At 41.9% G+C, this 23,188-nt stretch overlaps 1 protein-coding gene across 1 annotated transcript in view; it reads right to left on the bottom strand.

Annotated features, from left to right (window-relative positions):
• Nucleotides 1–21,937, bottom strand: part of kremen1 (kringle containing transmembrane protein 1) — a 180,133-nt gene extending 158,196 nt beyond the window's left edge. Inside the window, exon 1 of the mRNA XM_072587279.1 lies at nt 21,637–21,937. Coding sequence (XP_072443380.1) covers nt 21,637–21,706 — 70 coding nt within the window. The 5' untranslated portion in view covers nt 21,707–21,937. The remainder of the gene's footprint in view (nt 1–21,636) is intronic.
• Between the last annotated feature and the right edge of the window lie 1,251 nt (nt 21,938–23,188).

Here is a 23,188-nt window from a genome sequence, read left to right as displayed (position 1 = left end):
ATGTGATAAGAGCAAGTGTTTCTTCGTTTTCTTTTCATTGGAAGCCGTCAAAATATCATGCAGGAATGGAAGAGTCGGTTTAATGCACGTTCTCCCTTTTTCCATAAGCAGTGAAGATGACAGTGTTCAACAGACTCTCACAACCTTTGATGGCATGCATTGGTATCACAAAATATAATAGCCACTTTTAAATGCTTCAAACTAAAGGATTTCCCAACGATTGAAGGTTTGATAAACTAGTGGGAAATCAAAGCATCAATTGTCTTAAAACATTTGTCATCAATTTTTGATAAAACACAACTGAACTGATGTATTGAGAGAGAATCGATCATCTCTGCTGTGCAATACGTTTACAAGAAGAATTCAACAACTTACTACACCTCTCTGAAATATTCCAAAGAACTTCACACACATTTATGTATAAGGTAATGGTTGTGAAAGGGTTAAAGTTTGGAGATTACTTTAAGTTCCACCTCATCTGGTTATGATTGGAGCAAGGCAGAGCATCTCAGGATCTCAAAGTGCAGACTTGTATCTCCTCATAGACTTTGCAACATGTTTATCTAACTAACATAACTTGTACCTGATTGCTATCACACAATAAACTACATCTTGCTAACATAAGAGCTTATTCTTGTTCAGAAACATCAGTGGTTGCTCCTCTTACAATCTTTACTGACTAAGCTCTTAGACTTACTCAAGGGAAGACAAAAAGGAACAATGGTATCATTCTATTGACAAATGCCACAATACTGAATTGCACTGAAACACTCTCTTGCCATTCAAATAAACCATTTGCCCACTTCTCAAACAATAATAAAGATTATATTAGGCTGGAGAGAGTTCAGAAGAGATTCACCTGGATGTTGCTGGGTATGGAAGGTTTGAGTTATAAAGAAAGATTAGATATGCTGGGACATTTTTCAACGGAGCGCAGAAGGTTGAAAGGTGACCTTATACAGGTGTATAAAATCATGAGATGATATGGATAGAGTTAATGGTAGTTATCCTTCCCTTAGGATGTGGGATTTCAAGACGAGGGAGCACATTTTAAAAGGTGAGAGGAGGGGAGATTTAAAAACAAATTGAAAGGCAAATGTTTTTACAAAGAGGGTGGTTCGTGTGTGGAATGAACTTCCTGAGGAAGTGGTGGATATGATGACAGTTACAATGTTTAAAAGAAATTTGGATAGGTACATGAATAGGAAAGGTTTGGAGGGATATGGGCCAGGAGCAGGCAGTGGGACTAGTTTAGTTTGAGATTATGTTTGGCATGGACTGGTTGGACTAAAGGGTCTGTTTCTGTGCTGTATAACTATGAATAGTTGGTTGACCTACCTTTTCTGATGTTGTTTGGGGGATATTTTTGGTGAGGGCACTGAGGAGATAACTTCCTTCAAATGGCATCATGAAGACCCAACAAAGGTTGGGAAGATGGACAAGATGCTCAGTTTACTGACTCATGTGAAGGGCTTCATCTTTGGGAATGCTGTGTTCCTTCAGTTCTATACTGCAGTGCCCACCTAGAGCTCGTGCTCAAATCCTGTGAAATCTTCAAAACCACAACCTCGAACTTAGTGATAAGAGTCTGTACTAACTGAGCAAAGCTGACAACCATGAAAGCACAATTTGCTCCCTTAAAACAGTAGTGTTTTAATCTCTGGTATCAAAATATTACTTTATAGATCAATGCATCAGTTTTGTAGCAAGAAATAGTTGGGCAAAGGACACAGCAGAATACTAGATCCATAGATCAAAGAGCCACATCAAAAGGTCAAGTCACACCTAAACTATTCCTTGTGTCTTTTTTATAACATATAAGATAACAGATAGCTGCAAGGGAACTCTAAGAATGTAACACAATCAAGGGGTCGAGAAGATGTCACTCTCAGGTCATAGCCAGAGGAGTTTAAAGACGTCATCCTGATCGTTTGATTGAATTACAGCATTTAAGTCCCTCATTTGTGGCTTATTTTGTCAAATATGCCCAGAATAATGGACAGTTGACATGATAAACTGGGTTTTGATCAAGGCTTTCAGTCACTTCAGTAGTTTATAAATGTCAACTGGAAGCCTGCAATGCAATGACAACCTTGAACTGTCTCATTATCATCACACTCTTGATTAAGTGTTAACTCTGAGTTGTATTTTTTCATGCTTATCATTACTGGGTTATAATATATGGAATACCAGATAGCTGGGTAAGTTTTACAAAGCTGCAACAAGATCAATGAGTTCTGCAGATATCAAACATTGACAGACAAGAACTGGTGGGGCTAATGGACTTCACTTTAAAGTTCTGGAGATCTGGGGTTTAGGCATATACCCCTATTATGGTTCATAATTTGTATAACTAATAATTCAAGTCATAGGTCTAATTTAAATCCAGAATTGGGCCAGGTGGTATTAAGTCAACCAATGCTGATAATTCATAACTTTGGTTTTTGCTCACACTGCAAATAAAAATCTCTCCTAGTGCCCATAAATCATTATAGAGGTTCGGATTTACACTGTTTGTGGTAGGTTCACTTCCCATTGCAGAGGACAAACTAATACCACCTCAGTATTTTCAACACATTCTGAAATTGCAGCCTCAGATTTGCTCCATGCCTCTTGACACCCCCCTCCCAGAAGCACTGTAAAAATTTTACCAAGGTGCCTTAGACAGCACTATCCAAACCCATGACCACGGCCATCTAGAAGGACAAGGGCAACAGACACATGGGAACATCACCAGCTGCAAGTTCCCCTCCAAGCCACTCACCACCCTGACTCAGGAATACATCACCATTCCTTCAGTGTCACCGGGTCAAACTGTGTAAAGATGTAACAAAATTCAAGTTGTTTTATATCTTCTCCCAGGCAAAGATTCAGCCATTTTATAACCCTGAATGGCAAGTAAGGTCATATAAGGGGCAATGGATAAGAATATGTTGAATCACTTTAAAGATGGCTACTTTTCATGAGGAGTAGAAGAAGATCTCAATATCATGGTTTAAGAGATGTAATGCAATGTAATTTTGTGTGCCTACACTATGCAGTTAGATGTTTTGTGATACTTTTGTAGTGATTGATGGTTTGTTTTCATCCATGTTTAGTTCAGATTGTCGGATCACAGATCCTTGTACAGTGCTTGATTGTTTAGCCTGTCAGTGGAGCTAGAGCAGGGGTGGGGAATCTGTGGCCTTCAATGCCATTGTATGTGGCCTTTTGAATGAATCCAAATTTTACAGAACAAATCTTTTATTTTTTATTAACATGCTTTTTCGTCCTTTATTATTTTTATTTTCATCTTAAAATGAATGTATTTAAAAGTACCAGAGGGTAAAAGAAAATTCAATGAAATAATCCTCACAGACTGACCGCCACAAGTAAAAAATTGGTAAGTCATAAGGGCTATTGGTAAGTCTTGGATGCGGCCTTATTAGATTACAACCAACATAATGCAGCCATCCAACATGAAAAGGTTCCCCACCTCGAGCATGAGAGTCAAGTGATGTCTCCTTAGACACACACACACACACAGTGTTCTGGAAATCCTGGGAGCGAGCAAAGACAGATATTTGTGAAACTTCTGCAACATTCTAAAATGTTTAAAGTTCTGTAGGTAAATTAGATCAAGAACAATAGTCATCTCTGTAATGGTTCTGGATAACATCAGATAAATAAGATACATAGCAAACCAATGCAAATATAACACATAATAATTAGCAGATGTAACAATTGTGTTCCACATTTACAAACTGATGAGAAAAAGCATGCTTTTCTTCAGGAGCACCTCACTTTTTGAATAAGCAGCTGCAGATTCCACATTAGAGAAAACAGACAATAGGTACAGGAGTAGGCCATTCTGCCCTTCGAGCCTGCACCACCATTCATTATGATCATGGCTGATCATCCTCAATCAGTATCCTGTTCCTGCCTTATCTCCATAACCTAACCCTTGATTCCACTATCCTTGAGAGCTCTATCCAACTCTTTCTTAAACGAATCCAGAGACTGGGTCTCCACTGCCTTCTGTGGCAAAACAGATTCTTGAACCGACAAGAAAACTAAAATCTGAAAGTTGCAGCAGGCAGGTCTTGGCTATGATTGACAAGGACAAGGACAAGGAGCCTTCCTATTGCCAAAAGCTGGATGCAAGATTTTCAGGCAAGAAACAGGAATACACAGTTCCTCCATCTTTACAGACCCCATGTCAATAGGAGTTGGTCAACTTTGTTCACAGCTGCGAAACAGTTCATCTGCAAAGTTGTTTTTTCTAAAACAGAAATTAACTTACTCAGCATAGAAAAAGTAGATGACATTTTCAGAGAACCAGGCTGATTGGCTCCCTAAAATCCTGCATTAATGTAATCAAATCAGGATCATTGGAAATGGGTAACTAAGGATAGCAGTCAGCTCACAAATCTTATTCCACAGCCCAGATTATTTCTGACAAATGCAATATCTCTTTCAGTTTTTTTTAAAATGTCATGGAAGTAACAGTACCTGTGTTTATTTTGCACGCTGCTACATTAAGTATGCTACAAAGTGCTAGATGAATCAATTGTATCCTTGGAACAATTTCCTGGAGATATGTACCATAGCAATTACTGAATTAAAGTTAATGCTGGACTCAATAGGCCTGAGAAGCTGGCTCACTATTAGACTTATGAATATGAAGCAAAATCATAATAGTACTCAGTAAGATCCAAATTCCAAGCCCACTCTTTGCTGAGAGAGCAGTTGAGATGCTATAATCATCGCAAGAGGTGATCAAAGAGAGGCTGGAACCAGGATTCCAGCTTGCACTTGCTATCTAGCAACCCCTACTGGCAAAGTACATGTGTGGTCAATAGGAAAGGAGATGAATGGGCTCAATGATGATGCTCACCATTATGCACCATCTCCAGGTACACACTGACTCATCTGTTGGTGATGAGGAGGCACTGAGAACAAGGGGGAAATAGGGAGAGTCCCACCCTGTGGAACAGTCGCCCAGTCACAACTATCCTGCAGTTTATTTATTTCTGAGACTCTCTTCTGTTCGGTCTTTAACCTTGAGACCTGACTGCTGGCATCCAACCTTGAAGCCTCCATAAACCTGAGCATATTCAAAGTCTATCTTACACCAATTCCCTTTTTCCCATCTGTGATCACCAACCTATAATGACCCCACCAGCTAGCAGTGTCTAGACTTTTAATATTCTCATCCTTCTTAACAAATCAATCTTATCCCTTACCACTCTCTATGAATGGAACCTCCTCCAGCCCTACAATGTTCTGAGATTTATGCTTTTCTCCAATTCTGGCATCTTGACTGTCTCAGATTTTCATCACGTTTACATTGAATGCCATGTCTTCAGCTACCATGGCCCTAACTTCTGGAATTTCCCCAGTAAAGCCCTCTGCCTTGTTCATTTCCTTTAGGACAGCCTTAAAACCTGCTTACTTTATTCAGCTTTTGATCACCAGCCATTTGCTCTTTGTGTTCTGATTTCAAATCGTGCCCAATTCTCCTCTTTTAAACTAGGATACAGGTGTTAGATAAGCGCATGTTATTGTTGTCAGATGTCAATGACTTTGGCAGAGCCGATGGGGGAAAATTTGTGATCGTAAATATTTTGCCTCATTAATTCTTATTGACTTTGAAACAGAATGCTGATGGGAAGCATTAAGATTACAGAGTTTTGTGATATGAGCCTTTGGGTAATTCAACAATGTGCAACTTTTAATGAGGATGCTTTAAAGAGAGAGAGAAAGAGAGACAAGTGAATAAAAGAGAGCGCATGACAGAAGCAGCCCAAGGTTTGGCTACAAAGATAGATTTTCTGCTTATGAGTTGGGAGGGGGGCTGAGCTAGGCATCAGTTTTCTAAAGAGTAAGCCTGAGGGGCATTATAACAACAAAAGACAATTCAGCAAAATATATATTTTCCATATTAGTAATTAGGCACCTGGATTGAGGTTCTGCCTACAGGTAAGATTTACAGGTGGGTTAACTACTTTCAGGAGTTCTTGCATTTTTCCTTAATTTCTACAACCTATAGCAGGAATTCCTAACCTCAAGGTCTGTCAACATGTCGACAATTTTTTTTTCACCCTGATAAAATACATTGCAGCTCATTCTAAATCTGAAGAGCTTCACCAAGCATATATGTAATTGCAGGCTCGGTAGAAAGTGGATACTGACTGGAAGCCATCAACAACATTTGGACAGGAAGATTTAGTAAAACAGAGGCAAAGAAGGGCAAAGAGTTAGTCCGAGCAACTCAGCTTGGGACAGTAAGGCTGTGATTTCTGCACAAACTGCAGTTCTCCTCTGGGGACAGGGTGATGTTAGCAGTTAACCAGATGAATTGCCATAGGGCCCACTCTACTTCCTGCCCCCTCTCAAATCTATACAGCACACATTGGCCTCAATTTCTTCCACCAATCCTCGAGCAGATGCAGGGGTTCTCTACATTCAGGCAGCTGTAACCAACACCCCATGATACAAGAGATTGATCACCTCCTTAAAAAGGGCAATTAATGTGGTCAGGTTTACAGTGAGACTTAACAAATCTTCCCTTTATAGAGAGGTTAAAAAGTGTTCTACAACAGTGCACACACTGGCAAACAGTAACACTGTCAATGTCTACTGGCAATATTTCATTTGAAGGACTTGATGTAGCAGCTCCTTAGTCCTCTTACCTGAGGTATCTGATCATTTGTTGATCAGTTTCATGTTGTGGTCACACCTTACTCACTACTGGGATAAAGACTGGGGTAATTTTAAATATTTCTTTTGATTCTTAAGATGCAAGCAAGACTGGCTTTGTTGGCTGGTATGATGGAATAACCTGCAACGTTCCTTTGAACCTGAAGAACTCATGGACATTTAATCAGACAGTTCCCAAAGAAGCAAGTGCAAGGAAAAGCTGCTGGAGAGTGCTTGGTGTGAATGTGCCGATGGATGCAAGCGTTGGTTCCAATTACAATCAATTGTTAATAAGAAGCTGGATTTTCAACAAGGGGATCAGTGAAAACTAAAACCAAGCCACAGTGACTATTGACCACAATGTGCATGTGCCCCTGTCAAATGAATCTTTGGGTGGAATCTTACAGGGGTTTAACTGGCATGGGCAAGATGTAGCTAAACCAGGGCACAATTGCAGCAAGGCCCACCTTGACATGGGGAGCATTCCACAGAGGCGTGTTGCCTTGTTAACGGCCCAACTCACCTCGTCAATATTCGGACTCCTATCTTACCAATCTCACAAAAACGAGCTCGATGTTGAGAAATCACAAGGAGGAAGCCAGAGCAGGCACCCAGCAGACTCAGCTCTCCACCCACTCAAATGACCTCCAGGCTGGAAAACCAGGTACCAACATCATAGGGCATGATCCATGGGCACTGGCCACATGCAGCCCTTGTTCATGGACATTGGCAATCAACATGCTCCAGCCTCTAAAATCCCTCATTGCACCACTCCAGTCTTTATAGCACACTTCAATATTGCACCAGTAACTTTCACTGGAACATTGCCACAGGGGCACTGTGCACTCAGGGACATACACACAGCTCATGGACTGGAGCAGGCTGTATTGCAGGGCTCCTTGCTTGCTATCATGACGCTTATCCACTCTGAGCCTACCCAAATGCTTACAGCATCCCATGCTTTTTTGCACACTCCCCCTCAGCCAGCAATACCAGGCTCAGATTATTGTCGCTTTACCATACCATTTAGCACAGACACAAACGGGAAAGCTGGTCATAGTTGGTAGAAGGGCTCTGGCAAGTCCAGGAGGTAGCTTTCTCTCTGGGGTTCTGGGCGCATTATGTTAAGGGCAGCCTCTGATACCAGCCCAGACCCTGCTCAGGGCTGTCAGAGTCAGGATCCTCTGCTCATTAGGAGCTGGGAATTGAGCAGCCCACCAGCCACTCGGTCTTAGAGTGCCCTACCGGGCGCTGCGTTCCTCACGGAATGAGAAAGTGGCAAGTTTTATGGGAGATGAGAGGGGTTGGCACAGCTCTTACTGTTGGTGCAAGAGGAGAGGTGTCCATCTCAGAGGCGAGTGAATAGGCTGGACAGAGGGCACGCGGGGGAGTTGGTGTCGGGGGAATTGGGAAGGATGGGCGTGGATGGGAAGATATTGCAGGCAACAGAGAGAGAGAGTGGTAGAGTGTTGTTCTTGGTGGGAGGTGGTACAGTAGCAGAGATAGAGAGTGAGAGTTCATAAAAGTATACAGCAAAGAAAAGGCTATTCAGCCCAATAAGTCAGCACCGACAATAACTACCACTAAAGGAACACTAAACCCAATTTCCTGCACTGGTCCCAAATCCTTGAATGCTATGATATGTCAAGTGCTCACCCAAATATTTTTAGCAGTGCATTCCAGATTCCCAGCACTCACTGAGTCAGAAAAAAGGTGTCAGAGAGTAGATAGTGGCACTGATGTAGATGGAATGGAGAAGCTCATTGGCCATCTTCCCACAATGCTGGGCATTCTTGCAGACAGCAGAGAACGCAATAACATGGTTGAGGTGACATGAAACCAGGCTGGCATGGACTGGTGGACTGGCTTCCACTGCCCGTATTAGGGAAAGAAGAAGCTTTGTGTCAGCACCACCCCCATCCAGTGGGACCTCCAGGAGGTTGCCTGTAAAGCAGGATACCAATTCCACCCCCTGCCATGTCTGGAGCAAATGTCAAGAAGCAACTGCTTATAAAAGATGGTGCAGGTGCAAAGGATGCTGGTTAATTCTGCGATATCTGCTGAGCAGGGAGAGGTTCTGGGAATAGCCTGTGGTAAGATGGGGTGGAAGTCAGACATTAGATGCACAACTGATGAGTTTGGTAAGATAAGGCGGGAGAACTCAGTCTCCAAAAACAAAAAAAACTCTTAGCCAAAATTATTTAAGATTTGGCCCTCAGGTCTTTACGGAATTATTATTCACAAGTAAAAACTTCATAATAGGTAAAAGAAAAATAATAAGTTCATAGGTTTAATTGTATAACTGCATTTCATATAGGAAAAGAATGGTTTTCAGAGGGGACATAGAATGGTATGGAAGGGGTTCTTCAAAATCAAGACATTTGAAAATCCCTGATCCATTAGAACTGTAGAATCAAAGTCCTGTGCCACAGACCTATGATTTGTTAATTTACCTCACCCTTTTGAATTTGTACCTAAAGTCACATTCACTTTGATTCACCCTGGTAGCTCTTAAAGGGGGCCAATAACACAATTTTTTTCCACTAAAGTTTAGACAACCATCCATACGGAAATATAATACAGAAATACAATGAGGCATGTGAACTACAAAGCTCCTTCTAGAGGCTTCACCAGTTCAGAACTGTGAGCTACTCATTCTGCATTGATATGTCATTAACTTCCTGCAGAGCGATCATGTTAATCCCCCCAAGAAAGAACATTTAGGTTAATATATTAGGTCAAACATGATATGCTTGATTTCACATTTTTATTGATTTTTTTTTAAAAAGGAGTCTTTTTATACATTTTAAACACTGAGCCCCATCTCTACCTCACTGTAACAATGTGAACCTTTCCTATTTGTTATTATTGTGAAAGAGACTGATACCTTTGTACCTTCTGTGTTGAACTGTGACAACGTAACTTAATCTTAAAAAGTAGAAAACCTTTATCACCGCGTCAAATTGTTTGAGGCTGGAATCTAAATTGTAGCCAAGAAATATTCTCGTTCTAGCCAGATGCTTCATAAGAACAAAAATGGGTCACTCAGCTTTTAAGGCACGTTCCCCCATTCAGAAGTAACATGGTTGATTCGTTTTCGGTTTAATTTCCCACCTTTGATCCACATCTCTTTTTACACATAGAAAACAAAGTTCTGAATCTGGTCTCAAATGGTCAAAGCATCCCAACATTCACAGCTATTTAGGGCAGATTTCAACTTCTGCTATGCATGGCTCCTCAACGTCCACCCAGCAGAGGAATTCCCTTTCTTAAATTATCCTATCAAATACATATGCACAAAATTACATTCATCTTTAATCCAGCCAGCTTCAACATGTATCAGATAAATGAAATGTTCCCAACCTTGTACATGCACTACTGTAGGGAAAAAAATTCAGGGTGTAAACATCAACCTGCTCAGATATTATAACGCACCTCCGGATGCAGATGGGAGTTGTACCTAGACCTCCGAGCTCAGAGACAAAAGCATTACCATTGTGCCACGACAACCTTGAAGCACTGAAGGTTTCAGCCCTGCATAGTGTCTTAGCATAAACCTTTCGGCAGAACACACTGACAGATTGCCCCACAGAGACTGATGCACAGAAAAATTGGGAGGAGACACATTTAATTTACCTTTTCAATTTTCATGTCAAGCCAGTGTCCTATATTAATGATTAGAAATTATTAGTTCTGATTTGGGAAAATAAATATCTGCAAGTTGCACTGTTCATTCAGAATAAGGTTGGACGCAATAATTTGCAAAATTCGTTGTCATGAAATGGGCAAATATTAGAATAATATAGCATAAACTACGGTCAGGTTGAGCAAGACTGATACTTAGGCTAAAAGCAACTCCGGTAAAGTTGGGGAAAATAAGCCAGATTATCCACAGAAAAATCTAGAGCATCAACTGCTTGTCATCGATGGTAGTTGATGTGAAAATCTATGGTAATTATGGAAAGTACATATCGGTCGTTAATGTGTCAGTCAATTGTAATCAGTGTGCCCCTTTAGACTATTTAGCTCAATGCACCCTCCCTAATGCAGTGTTTGCTTATATACTTACAAAATATTTCAGTTTGTGGAGTGCAATGGGGAGTTGGGAACAATTCCAAGTCTGTAATCTATTAAATATCATTAACATTAAAAGAGAAAATATTGCACATTATATAAATTTCATCTAAACCCTGAACTTTGGTGGCTGACTCGGAATAACAGTGTCCGATTTTAGGTAATCAGTGAATTTCAAAGACCATCACTTGGAAGATACCATTCCAGGAAATTGATGCATTTCAGTCAGTGATAGCAAGAAGCCATCCAAGGCCAGTTATGGCACTACTCTGATATGAAAGTTGCCTATCCTGTGGCATGGCATATACTGTCCAAACAGCATTCCTTAATCCTCTACTTCCAGAATTCCTCTTTCTCATTTCCTACCTTCTCCACTGTGATGGTCTATTTCTCTGCCATTAACAACTGGATGCAGAATTGTGCTGGACTTTGAGATTTAGATTAATTTTCCATTGTTAGTTCCACAGTATGTATGCTTGGACTTAGTAATTTGAGAAAAGGAGTCAAATATAAGGACCAATTGGTTATTTTATAATTACGATGGAGTTCAATATGCTGGAAGGAAGTAGGATTCTTCTTAAATTTCCAGAGTTAGTGGCAGATTCATGATAAAGAAACCTAAAGTAAACAAACAATTAGCAGAAGAATGATTAACATATGGAACAAATTTCTAGAATTGGTAACCAAACAGGAAACATTAAGGATTTCAAACAAGTCCCTGATATCTAGCAGGATTTGTGGTTATAAATTTTTGTAATGCCAAGATATTCACAGGGTAGAGAAAGTAAATGAATGCACAGGAAGTGGGCTGATGATCTTGCCTTGACTAAAATACATCACTACATTCACACAAACCCTGCGGTATAAAGTTGTACAGTATCGATTTTCCCAAAATACTTTGCCCAAATCAATAGGTCTATAAAAATCATTCTGTAGCAATGAGCCAAATTTGTTCTCATATTCATTTTTCACTACTATCTGTCAGGCAATAAAACTGTGGGGAAATACAGTATTATAAATGTGTCTTGTATGTGCTTGGGTGCAATGGAAATAAATAAGGTAAAGCACAGAGAAAGTAGAAGAAAAGACTGGCAGATAAAATGAAAGAGAATCTAAAAGATTTCTATATTGTTGTGAAAGAAGGAGCAGGGATGATAATGAATCCAAAAAGGTGGTTTACAACTGAAGGATACTCTAGGCTGAGGTAATAAATGAGCAGTCGGTAACTGTCTTTACCAAGGAGGAAGCTTATGTACAAGGCATTGTGAAAGAGAAGGTACTTAAGACACTTGAAGGGCTTAAAATTGAGAACAAGGAAATAGACAACAACCTAAGAACGAGGAGCAGGGTTGGGCCGTCAGCCTTTCAAGCCTGCTCCAACATTCAATAAGGTCATGGCTGATCTTTTCGTGGACTCAGCCCCACTCACCTACGTTTTCACTATATCCCTAAATTCCTTTAATTTTTCAAAACCTTAGCTTTAAAAGTGATTACTGAAGTAGCGTCAACTACTTCCCTGAGCAAGGAATTCCATAGATCAACAAGCCTTCTCAGTTCAGTTCTAAAGCTGCTCTCTCTAGTCTTGAGGCCTTGCCCACTTGCCCTAGTCACACCTACCAATGGAAACATCTTATCTATTTCTATCTTATTTTATGTTTCTATAAGATTCCGCACCCCCCCCCCATTCTTCTGAATTCCAATGAATATAATCTTAATCTACTCAGTCTCTCCTCATAAACCAACCCCCTCAATTCCAGAATCAACCTAGTGAACCTCCTCTGCACCCCCTTCCAGTACCTGTACATCCTTTCTTTAGTAATGAGACCAAATCTGCACACAGTACTCCAGGTGCGGCCTCACCAGCACCTTGTACAGCTGTAACATTACCTCTCTGCTTTTAAACTCAACCCCTTTAGCAATGAAGGGCAAAATTCCATTTGCCTTCCTAATTACTTGTTGCACCTGCAAACCAACCTTCTGTGGTTCATGCACAAGGGCAGCCAGGTCCCTCTACAAGTCAACCTGCTGTGATGTTTTACCATTCAAGTAATAACCTATTTTGCTGTTACTCCTATCAAAATGTAAGACTTCACATTTACTAACATTGTATTCCACCTACCACACCTTTGCCCACTCACTCACTCAATAAATTTAAGTTCCTCTGCAAAGTTTCACAGTCCTCTGTACACTTTGCTCTGCCACTCATCTTAGTGTCATCGGCAAATTTTGACACCATACACATGGTCTCTAACTCCAAATCGTCTTTATAAATTGTAAGTAATTGTGGTCCCAACACCGGTCCCTGAGACACACCACTAGCCACTGATTGCCAGCCAGAATAGCACTCATTTATTCCCACTCTTTGCTTCCTGTCAGTCAACCAATCCTCTATCCACACTAATACTCTACCCCAACACAATGCATCCTTATCTTATGCAGCAGCCTCATATGCGGCACCTTGTCAAAGGCCTTTTGGAAATCTAGATACACCACATCCACTGAGTCCCTGTTGTCCACCTTGCTTGAAATGCCTTGATAGAATTCCAAAAGATTTGTGAAGCATGATCTGCTCTTTATGAATCCATGCTGCGTCTGTGCCAACGGGACAATTTCTATCTAGATGCCTTGCTCTTTTTTTCCTTGATAATAGAGTCAAGCATCTTCCCCACTACAGAGGTTAAGCTAACTGGTCTATAATTCCCCATGTTTTGTCTACTTCCCTTTTCAAACAGTACCATTACATTTGCTGTTTTCCAATCTGCTGGGACTGCCCCAGAGTCCAACAAATTTTGGAAAATTATCACCAGTCCACCTGCTATTTCTCCCGCCATCTCTTTTAGTAGTCTGAGATGCATTCCATTAGGGTGAGAAGATTTACCTATCCTTAGTTCCATGAGCTTACTCAACACTAACTCGTCCATAATAATAATTGTTTCTAGGTCCTCACCTACCTTCGTCTCTTCGTCACTTACTGGCGTGTTATTAGTATCCTCCACTGTGAAGGCTGATGCAAAATACCTGCTCAATGCCTCAGCCATTTCATCATATCCCATAAGTAACTGCCCCTTCTCATCCTCTAAAGGACCAACATTTACTTTAGCCACTCTTCTTCATTTTATATATTTATAGAAACTTTTGCTATTTGTCTTTATATTCTGTGCTAGTTTTTTTCTCATACTCTATCTTGCTTTTCTTTCTAGATCTTTTTGTGACTCTCTGTTAACATTTAAAGTTTTGTCTTTAGTAGCCGGGCCTGGCTGTACCTAAAGTTGACAAGGCATCAGGACAAATGACATGTTTCTGAGAATACAGAGGGAAGTATAGGTGGAAATTGTGGAAGTACTGGTTTTTCCAATCCTAATCAGATAGCAGGGTAATGCAAAAAGGTTACAGATTTGCAAATTTTTTTCTTTTTAAAACATGTGTCTAATGATAAACTCCGCAACTACAGGCAAATTGGTTTAACTTCAGCAGTGGGGTAGCTTTTAGATATGATCGTTCAAGACAAAACCAGTAGTAACTTAGTCATATGTGGTCAGTTAAGAAAAATCAGCACAGATTTGTTTAAGGCAAATCACATTTAAGTAACTTGTTTGAGCTTTCTGTTAAAGTAAAAGGGAGGGATGATGTTGGTAACATGATGTGGAGGTGCTAATGTTTGACTGGAGTGGACAAAGCACATACACAAGTCTATGGGGTGAATTTACTTTGCAATTTATATTTGCTGGTACATTCTATTTTGTTCAAAAAGCACACAATCTTGAAGGCAGTCAGTCCACGTGACATTTTATAAATTCCTACTTTGGAAATAGAACCAGTCTGACTCTAGGTTGGAATATACATGGACTCTAACCTCACACCTTTGATAAATTGTCTGAGCTGAGATGTCACTTTTTTATATATATGTATAACCTTAAGTTGTCTCAGGAATGTGACTTGAAAGAAGTTCTGGGATTTACATATCAATGAATCGAAACCTGCATCCCCATTCCAAGTGATTAAAGACATAAGAGCAATCTAGGTTTGTTCAATAAATTGCATCAGTTGTATGACACTTTGATCTTTTACCATAAGTTCTGTGTCTGATGATCCTGCTCCACCAGCTACCTGACGAAGGAGCAGCCCTCCAAAAGCTTGTACTTCAAAATAAACCTGTTGGACTACCACCTGGTGTGGTATGATTTTTAACATTGGTAACATGGTATTTGATAAAGATCAGGCTTGCAAACGAAACTTAGAGCTCTTGGAATTAAAAACAGTGCATATGAAACTGACTAAGCGAAGGACATAGGCTGTGGATTTTTGGACCTACAGAAGGTTTATACTGAGAATTTTGCAAAGTTCAGTGTCAGCACCTGCTTTTTTTTGATATATGTTAATGACCCAGACTAGCAGTCCAAATTTATGGATGACACAAAAGTTGGAAGTATTATGAACACTGGCGTCAATTGTGAATGGTAAGGATAATAGTATTAAATTTCAAAAGTACAGAGACAGGCTGGAACAATCTGCAGACAAGTGGCTTATGGCATTTCATGCAGAGTTGCACAAAGCGATTCATTTTGGTGGTAGGAGCAGGGTAGGGTGAAGCAATGTGACTTAAAGGTTTCAATTCTAAACAGGATGCAGGAGCAGAGTGACCTGGAGGTATTTGTGCATAAAACCTTGATGATAACAGGGCATGTTATGAAAGGGATTAATAATACATGCAGGTTCCTGGGCTTTATAAACAAGGCCATAGATTACCAACAAAGAGAGGTCATGATTACCATGCTTCAACTGCAAGTAGTGTCCAGCTCTGAGTACCATAGTTGAGAAAGGAATTTTTAAAAATTTATTTATTCACAGGAGGAAGGTCACTGGCTAGGCCAGCATTTATTGCACATCCCTAATTGCCCAGAGAGCAGTTAAGAATCAACCACATTGCTGTGGATCTGGAGTCACACGTAAGCCAGGCCAGATAAGGGTGGCAGTTTCCTTCCCTGAAGGACATCAGTGGCCCAAGTGGAGTTTTCCAACAATGGACAATGGATTCGTGGTCAACAATAGACTTTGAATTCCAGATTCAAATCCACGTTCCCATAACATTATCTGGGTCTCTGCATTAACAGGCCAGGCCAGTGATAATAGCAATCGGCCATCACCTCCCCAGAGGCAGTATGAAGGCATTAGAAATGGTAAAGAAAGAAAATCATGAGATAGGTTCCCAGGTGAGGAACTTCAGTTTTGTGGCTAGAATGCAGAAGCTGGGCTGACCTCCTTGGAAAACAAATGTTTAAGAGGAGAGTTTATGAAGAGTTTGGACTGACTAAACAGGGAGACAACAGGAAGATTGAGAATCAGATGACACTGATTTAAGTCGATTGGCAAAAGAAAAAACAGCATAACTACAAAAACCTCTTCACAGTAACACACAGTGTCTTAGTGGTTGACACTGCTGCCTCACAGTGCCAGGGACTGTGTTTAATTCCAGCCTCATGCAAGTGTCTGTAAGAAGTCATAGAGCCATAGAGATGTACAGCATGGAAACAGACCCTTCGGAGGAAGTGGTGGAGGCTAGTACAATTGGAACATTTAAAAGGCATCTAGAAGGATATATGAATAGGAAGGGTTTGGACAGACATGGGCTGGGTGTTGGCAGGTGGAACGAGATTGCGTTGGGACATCTGGTCGGCATGGACGAATTGGACCGAAGGGTCTGTTTCCGTGCTGTACATCTCTATGACTCTAGAGGATCAAGTGCCTGTTTCATAAGGAAAGTATAATGGCTGACTGACAACTGAACACCAGTTGCGTTGTGGACTTTATAGGTGGTAGAGGATATAGGGCACGATTCACACAGACTGTATGATAAGCAACCATTCGATTCTCACCCACTTACTCGCCCCCATGTGAAAACTGACTATCATTCTGTATTCCACATTAAGCAAGAAGCATTGCAGCATATTATGCATCCAATACATGAATCAGATCACTAAGTCTACCTTTCAAATTAAATTATGCCTCCTCTAAACCTTGGCCAGTGAAATTTGGAATAAACTAATAAGGATTTTCTTGTCAATAATTTCAAGCTTTCAGCAAATGATCCTGACACCCCATCATAAATCAGGTCGTGAGGGTGAAAATTGAGGCTAGCACAGGGGAACCATTTTTCTGTCAGCCTATATTCACTTAACCAAAAAAACCCACTAATTTCACAAACAGCTGAAGAAAAAAAAACTTTTATTTTCCTTTATCCTGGTCTGGACTCAGGAACGAGCAAGGAAAGAGCAAATTTTGCTAAGCTGCAGACTCAACAGCAAAACAATATTACACAAGGTAATTTGGGCAAACATCATGACTTTCAAGTTACACAGCAAGTAAGTATGCATTACATAGGGAGTAACAGATGGCTGGAAGTGTTTTATAAGGCTTTATAAATGGTATTTGAATGGGGAGGGTATGTAACAAGCTTGAACATGCTTCTAAACCTTACCACGATGGACCTATTTCTATTGCCGCCACTCAGTTTTCATTCAGAACACTAAGTTTGAGGTTGAAATCCATGGTTTCAGTTCATAGGAAACATAAGACATAACAGAGGGTGACATCTAATGCAGTACTGCTGGGAGATGTTCCCTTGTAAAAAATAACATTCTTTAAATGAGATGTTGGACTGTGCACAGTTTGTTTAATCAAATGAATATTGAAGATCCCATGGGGCTTAGTTTGTTGTCCTGGCAAACATCTTTCCCTGAACAACATCATTGATTAAATTCTTCCAGTTCTTGGGGAAGATGCATCTAAAGCATAGCTTACTATCTATTTGGCCTCTAACAGCAGTTACATTTGAACGTTGGTAATGGCAAGACACTGTCATCATGTAAACACAAATATTACTGGAAAGAGATCACTCTTTTTATAATTGGGACTCATATTTCACTCACTTTCCATGTGGTTAACAACTCTTCCAGTCTCCCGATGGAGTGCAAATCTTGCACGGTGGGAACTAAAAATATTTGACAAGATTATTCTGGCATTGACCCATTATTTGAATGGGGTCACTGATAAGAAAAGAGAGTTAAATGAACAGTAACTTATTCTTTTTTATTTATATGTTCAGTTTGTAGAAATAATGGCTATCTGGAAAGGATTACAAGTCACTAGTCTAATTGAAGGGTATACTGACATGACAGATTTCATGAGCAAAGCTTGAGCAGTTTATAATCACGATCTGAAGTTGCAAGATTAGATTACTGCTTTGAAATCTCTCCAGGTGTCTGTTTGTTTCGTTCCCTCTTAGTGTTTGATGAGGTGCTTTTACTCAGCATTGATTTTGATTGTGATGCCAGCAGTGCTTGTCAGAACAGAAGCCAAGTGCAGCTGCACAGAAGCAAATTAGTGTTCATATCAAAGAGCATTCCAGGGAGGGGGCATTGCAAGAAAGTATGCTTTATTGTCTATCTCTTGTTGCACTGTGAGGGATTGGTGGAACTCCTTGATTCACCAGTAGGGATTTAATTTTTTTTAAAAAGTGGCTCACTAATGGTAAGTTAGTGTCAGTCACACATACGACAATGCAGTTACATATAAATCAGACTAGGTAACGTCTCTAAAACTAAACAAGGAACTGTGGATGCTGAAGATCTGAAACAAAACCAGAAACTGCCAGACAAACTCAGCAGGTCTAACAGCATCTCTGGCAAGAAAGAAGAGTTAACAATTCAAGGCCAGTTATTACTGAAGAAGGGTCACTGGACTCGAAGTGTTAACTGCTTTCTCTCCACAGATGCTGCTAGAGCTGTTGAGTTTCTCCAGCAATTTCTGTTTTTGTTGAAGGTAACCTTCCCAAATGGGAACATTGGTGATCCCAGACATGGTTTACATCAAACTGACAACTTTTTACCAACACTAGTAAAAACCAAATTGAAATTCTCTAATTACCACGGTGAATTTTAATCTGGTGTTTCTTGGGTTAAAGTCAAGTTACTTAATCACTCCATTACCAACACGAGGTTAAATTATTATGACACTGTCACTTTAAGAAATGATAAGCATTTTAAGTATAAAGCCACAGTGTGGTTTGTAGTAAAATATAATTATTTAAAGTATTACAAATAGGAGCTTCCAAAATACAATTGGCATTTATATTCTCTCTGTATAATGCCTTAAACTAATTCTTCCTGTTAAAACTGTGAGGGTCCTGGAGAGTGCACAGAGGTTTATCAGAATGGTTTCCGAATTGGGAACTTGATTGGAAAAGCCTTAGAGCAAAGATTTGATCTATTTTGATTTAGTCCCTACCCTCCCCTTCACTGTTTTGATCACACAGCATTGCCCTTTGATGTGAAGGGCAGTGCTTGTCACTGGCCACTCGGGTGTTTCCTATCTTCCTGGTGGTGGAAATGGAATAAAGATTCGTGCACCTTGTGTCTCTCACTGTGTCTCACACCTGCACACACACAACATGGGTGCTGGGGGAAAAAAATAAGCAAAGATTTGATCAAGGTGGACATGTAGTAAGGACAAACTCTTCCCATTAACTGTAACAAGGAGGAAGAGGCATGGATGTTGATGAAGAGATGCAGGGGCTGTGCGACGTGATGAGTGACCTCGATCTCACTGCCCACTAGGGTGGTGGAGTGAAGGCAATAATTCCAAAAATAAACTGGATGGACATTGGAAGGTTATAAACTTGCAGGACTCCAGGACAGGAGAGGGAAAAGTGTGATTGACTGGATTGTTGAGTAAGAAGACAGCATGACTTCACAGCTGCACTGGCCTGTCCACAGTAACTCTGTGACACTATAGACTACATAGTGCGAATCTCTTCTGTTCCTTTCCATTTGTCTAACTAGCAGCTCTGTCTTCGGGCAGTTATTCTGTTTGCTCTCCATTGATCCAGCACCCTCCTCTTTCTAGTCGCAAAGCCTGGGCTCTTGTTGGGACGTCTCACTGATGTCAACGGCGCCCGGATGCTCCATCTGAGTCGTTCCTGTGAGCGTCAGGAGAGTGGCCTGCCAGTAGGCTATTTGACTGCATGAGGCATCGCCGCTGCGCTGGATCCTTGCGAACTGGCACTTGTGTCCCCAGCCGGGATCCCCAGATTCCTGCTGGAGATTTGCAACCTGCTTTCCCAATGTGCCCACCCCCCCCATCAGGACCCCCCAAATCCAACGGAAAGACCAGAGTAACGGAGCCTGGGCGTGGGGGTTGGAAACTTGGAGCTTTAAGCTCTGACCAGTCATGTGCAATCCCATCTAGCCACTGAAATGCAAGGAAAAGGAGGGAACTTTTCCCTTTACGATTATTACTGAATTCCGCATCGATGAACTTTAAGACGCGGGAGACCGATCGGTCCATCTCCCCCTCGTCTACTCCCTCTCCTCCAATGAATGTTTCTTTTTCAAATAGGTCTGAACTGTACGTGAGAACAGATGATGTACAGAAGGTTGGAAGGAGGAGTGATATTTGGTGGGGAGTTGGTGGGGGGAGGGCAGAAGGATTAGTGCAAGATGTTTTAATGCAGAATAGAGTGTAGATTTACTTTCTTTCTCGAATGGACAATGCAAACAGACTGTGCTCACAAAGCATCGCGTCAGGGCACTGCAAGTTTAGCCCAGCAGCCCAGCTGGTGTGTGACAGCCTGAGCAGCGGTTAGTTCATGCAGTTGGAGGGGGCGGGGGAGGCTCGGAATCAGCACAGACAGACAACGAGCGGCTTCCCCCTGAGCGAGGCCGAAGCTTGGGACTACAGATTGCACCTTTCACGGGGAATCCGAATAAAAACCAGGGTTTTGTGAGCCTCAGTCAACACGTGTCGTTTCAGCAGAAGCTCTGATCCCCCCCCCCCCCCCCCACCCCCCTTGAAAAACCGAAATGAGATTTTAGAGTCCACAGTGTACCCCCTCCCCCGGCCCAGTTGACCTGGGACTGGGTTGCCGATCCGGATGGGATATGGAGTTCAGGGGAATGACTTTCAGGACTCCCACCCCCACCCCTTGATCCGAATCTGACCAGTTTTATCAGACACATCATTGCAGCATCCGGTAGGGGTGAGCCGTGAAAGTTAATGCCCTCGCTTTCTGTCACCGCTGGACGCTGACAGGTCGCCAGTGAAGATAGTGCCCCCTTCGCAATACAGTATCCAGGAATCTACTCAGTCACCTGCACTGCCCATTAGTGTGTGTCCGGCTCTGCCCCTCTCTGAAATGGTCTCTCCCTTTATTGTATACACATTGTCCAAAAATGTACAGAGACCCATTAAAGGTGACTTCTCACATCGACCATATGCTTAAATGTCTACTTCGCATGTTTATCGGTCACACCTATACATTGATCTATTTATCTGCTTATTCGTCTAACTGTATTTATTGATCCATATTGATACTTGCGCATTTTCACATGCAGCTGTCGAGTTTCTGCCGATATAAATTTTTTGACATATACATCGACAGAGCCGCCCATATATTTCGCTGCCCACCTATTCCTGTATATAACTACCAGCCTAACGCCGTCTGTGTCAGTACATGCCGACGATCACAGGACACCGACTGCTCTATCAAAGTTGGAAGCCAAATCGACAGTGATCGATCCGGAGTCTTACCTCTCTGCCTCTCCCACCTATTTCTCTCTCTCATATATATATAATATATATATTTCTTTCTCTCTCTGTATCAACAGTGCAGTCTGTCCCACTCACCGCTTCTCCCAGACGGAAGAGGTGGGAATGGGAGCTATGTGAGAAGGAGCTGGGCTGTCAGAAGAGTCAGAGATATTAAATTTACCGCCACCACACACACACACACACACACACACACACAGAGTTCCCTGTTAACCCTGGCTCCAACCCACTCCGTTTAAACACTGTTACCCCTTGGGAAAGTGCAGCAAAGTGACTCACCGGTGTTCAACTCTGCCCATCCAAGAGTAAGCAGGAAACCGAATACCATGCACAGGGTTAACGCTTCCATCACGGAGCCGGCTGCAGAGAGAGGGAGGGAAAGGGAGAGGGATACAGACAGACCGTACTGAGCTGTGCTCTCAGAAGGGAGAGGCAGGCTGGGGCAGGGGAGATGAGCAAGGAGCCGGTGGGAGGGAGAGAGAGAGAGAGAGAGAGAGAGAAGAAAGGGGGGAGGTAGCAAATCGGCAACTCCAAAGCTAGAAAGTCAAGTTGCTTGGTTAGTGCCGCGTCTCTGATCTCTAACTAACAGCAACACCTAAAAAAGCCTGAGGAGTGGGAGGGGGAAACAGAGAGAGGATCAGATTACTGCGAGCATGTGACAGGAAGCTTGGCTTTAAACCTGCTCCAAAAGGACTATTTAGCCACAAGCTGTCTGCACCTGCCAGCATGCTGCCCTCTCAAGGAGTTTTTATGAGCGATTATCTTCCCTTTCATCGTGTTTTCTCCAGCTTGTCTTTCAAGCAAAACGAGGAAAGTGACCGGCAACTTCCAAACAGTTACGGTCACAGGCCACCTTCCCCAAGGAAATGTTACTGTGAGGATCTCAGCTTCACATGTACACAATCGCTTCACATCAAGATATCTCAATGTATGTGAAGTACATTTTTGAAGTCTCATGGTGGTCAGTAAATTGCACTCAGCATGGCTCCCCGAACAGACAATGTAATAAATCGCCTGTTTCTGGCCAGGGTTGGGTTATAGAGATGTACAGCATGTAAACAGACCCTTCGGTCCAACCCATCCATGCCGACTAGATACCTTAACCTAATCTAGTCCCATTTGCCAGTACTTGGTCCATATCCCTCCAAACCCTTCCTATTCATATACCCATCCAAAGGCCTTTTAAATGTTGCAATTGTACCAGCCTCCACCACTTCCTCTGGCAGCTCATTCCATACACGCATCTGACAGGACAGACAATGCCTGGGGGTTAACATCTCCTCTGAAGGACTGTACCTGCAACACTGCAGCACTCCCTGTTAGGCACTTCATCGGGTAGGCAGAGGTTTCTCATTGCCATCAGTGCCAGCAATGCATCACCAATGCCCCAGGATTAGCCCCGGACTGGGCAGGCTGGCTGGGTATTGGTTGGAGGGTTCGGATTCCCACTGGCTCCATCCCCGGTCTGAGATGGGTTCCCTCGAACAAGCACTGAGTTCCTAACAACCAGGGACCATTCCTCCCTGGAAGATCACAAGGCAACATAACAAGCTCGGCTCTTCAAGATACCGTGTGGCAAATTCAACACCTACTGCCGGCTCAACACCAAAGATTAGATTACATTACAGTGTGGAAACAGGCCCTTCGGCCCAACAAGTCCACACCGACCCGCCGAAGCTCAACCCACCCATACCCCTACATTTACCCCTTACCTAACACTACAGGCAATTTAGCATAGCCAATTCACCTAACCTGCACATCTTTGGACTGTGGGAGGAAACTGGAGCACCCGGAGGAAACTCACGCAGACATGGGGAGGACATGCAAACTC

Source organism: Chiloscyllium punctatum, chromosome 17 (assembly GCF_047496795.1).
Source record: "Chiloscyllium punctatum isolate Juve2018m chromosome 17, sChiPun1.3, whole genome shotgun sequence".
In the NCBI taxonomy this organism is placed as follows: Eukaryota; Metazoa; Chordata; class Chondrichthyes; order Orectolobiformes; family Hemiscylliidae; genus Chiloscyllium; species Chiloscyllium punctatum.
Note: the sequence above shows the minus strand (reverse complement) of the source record. Positions and strands in the feature narration are given on the sequence as shown.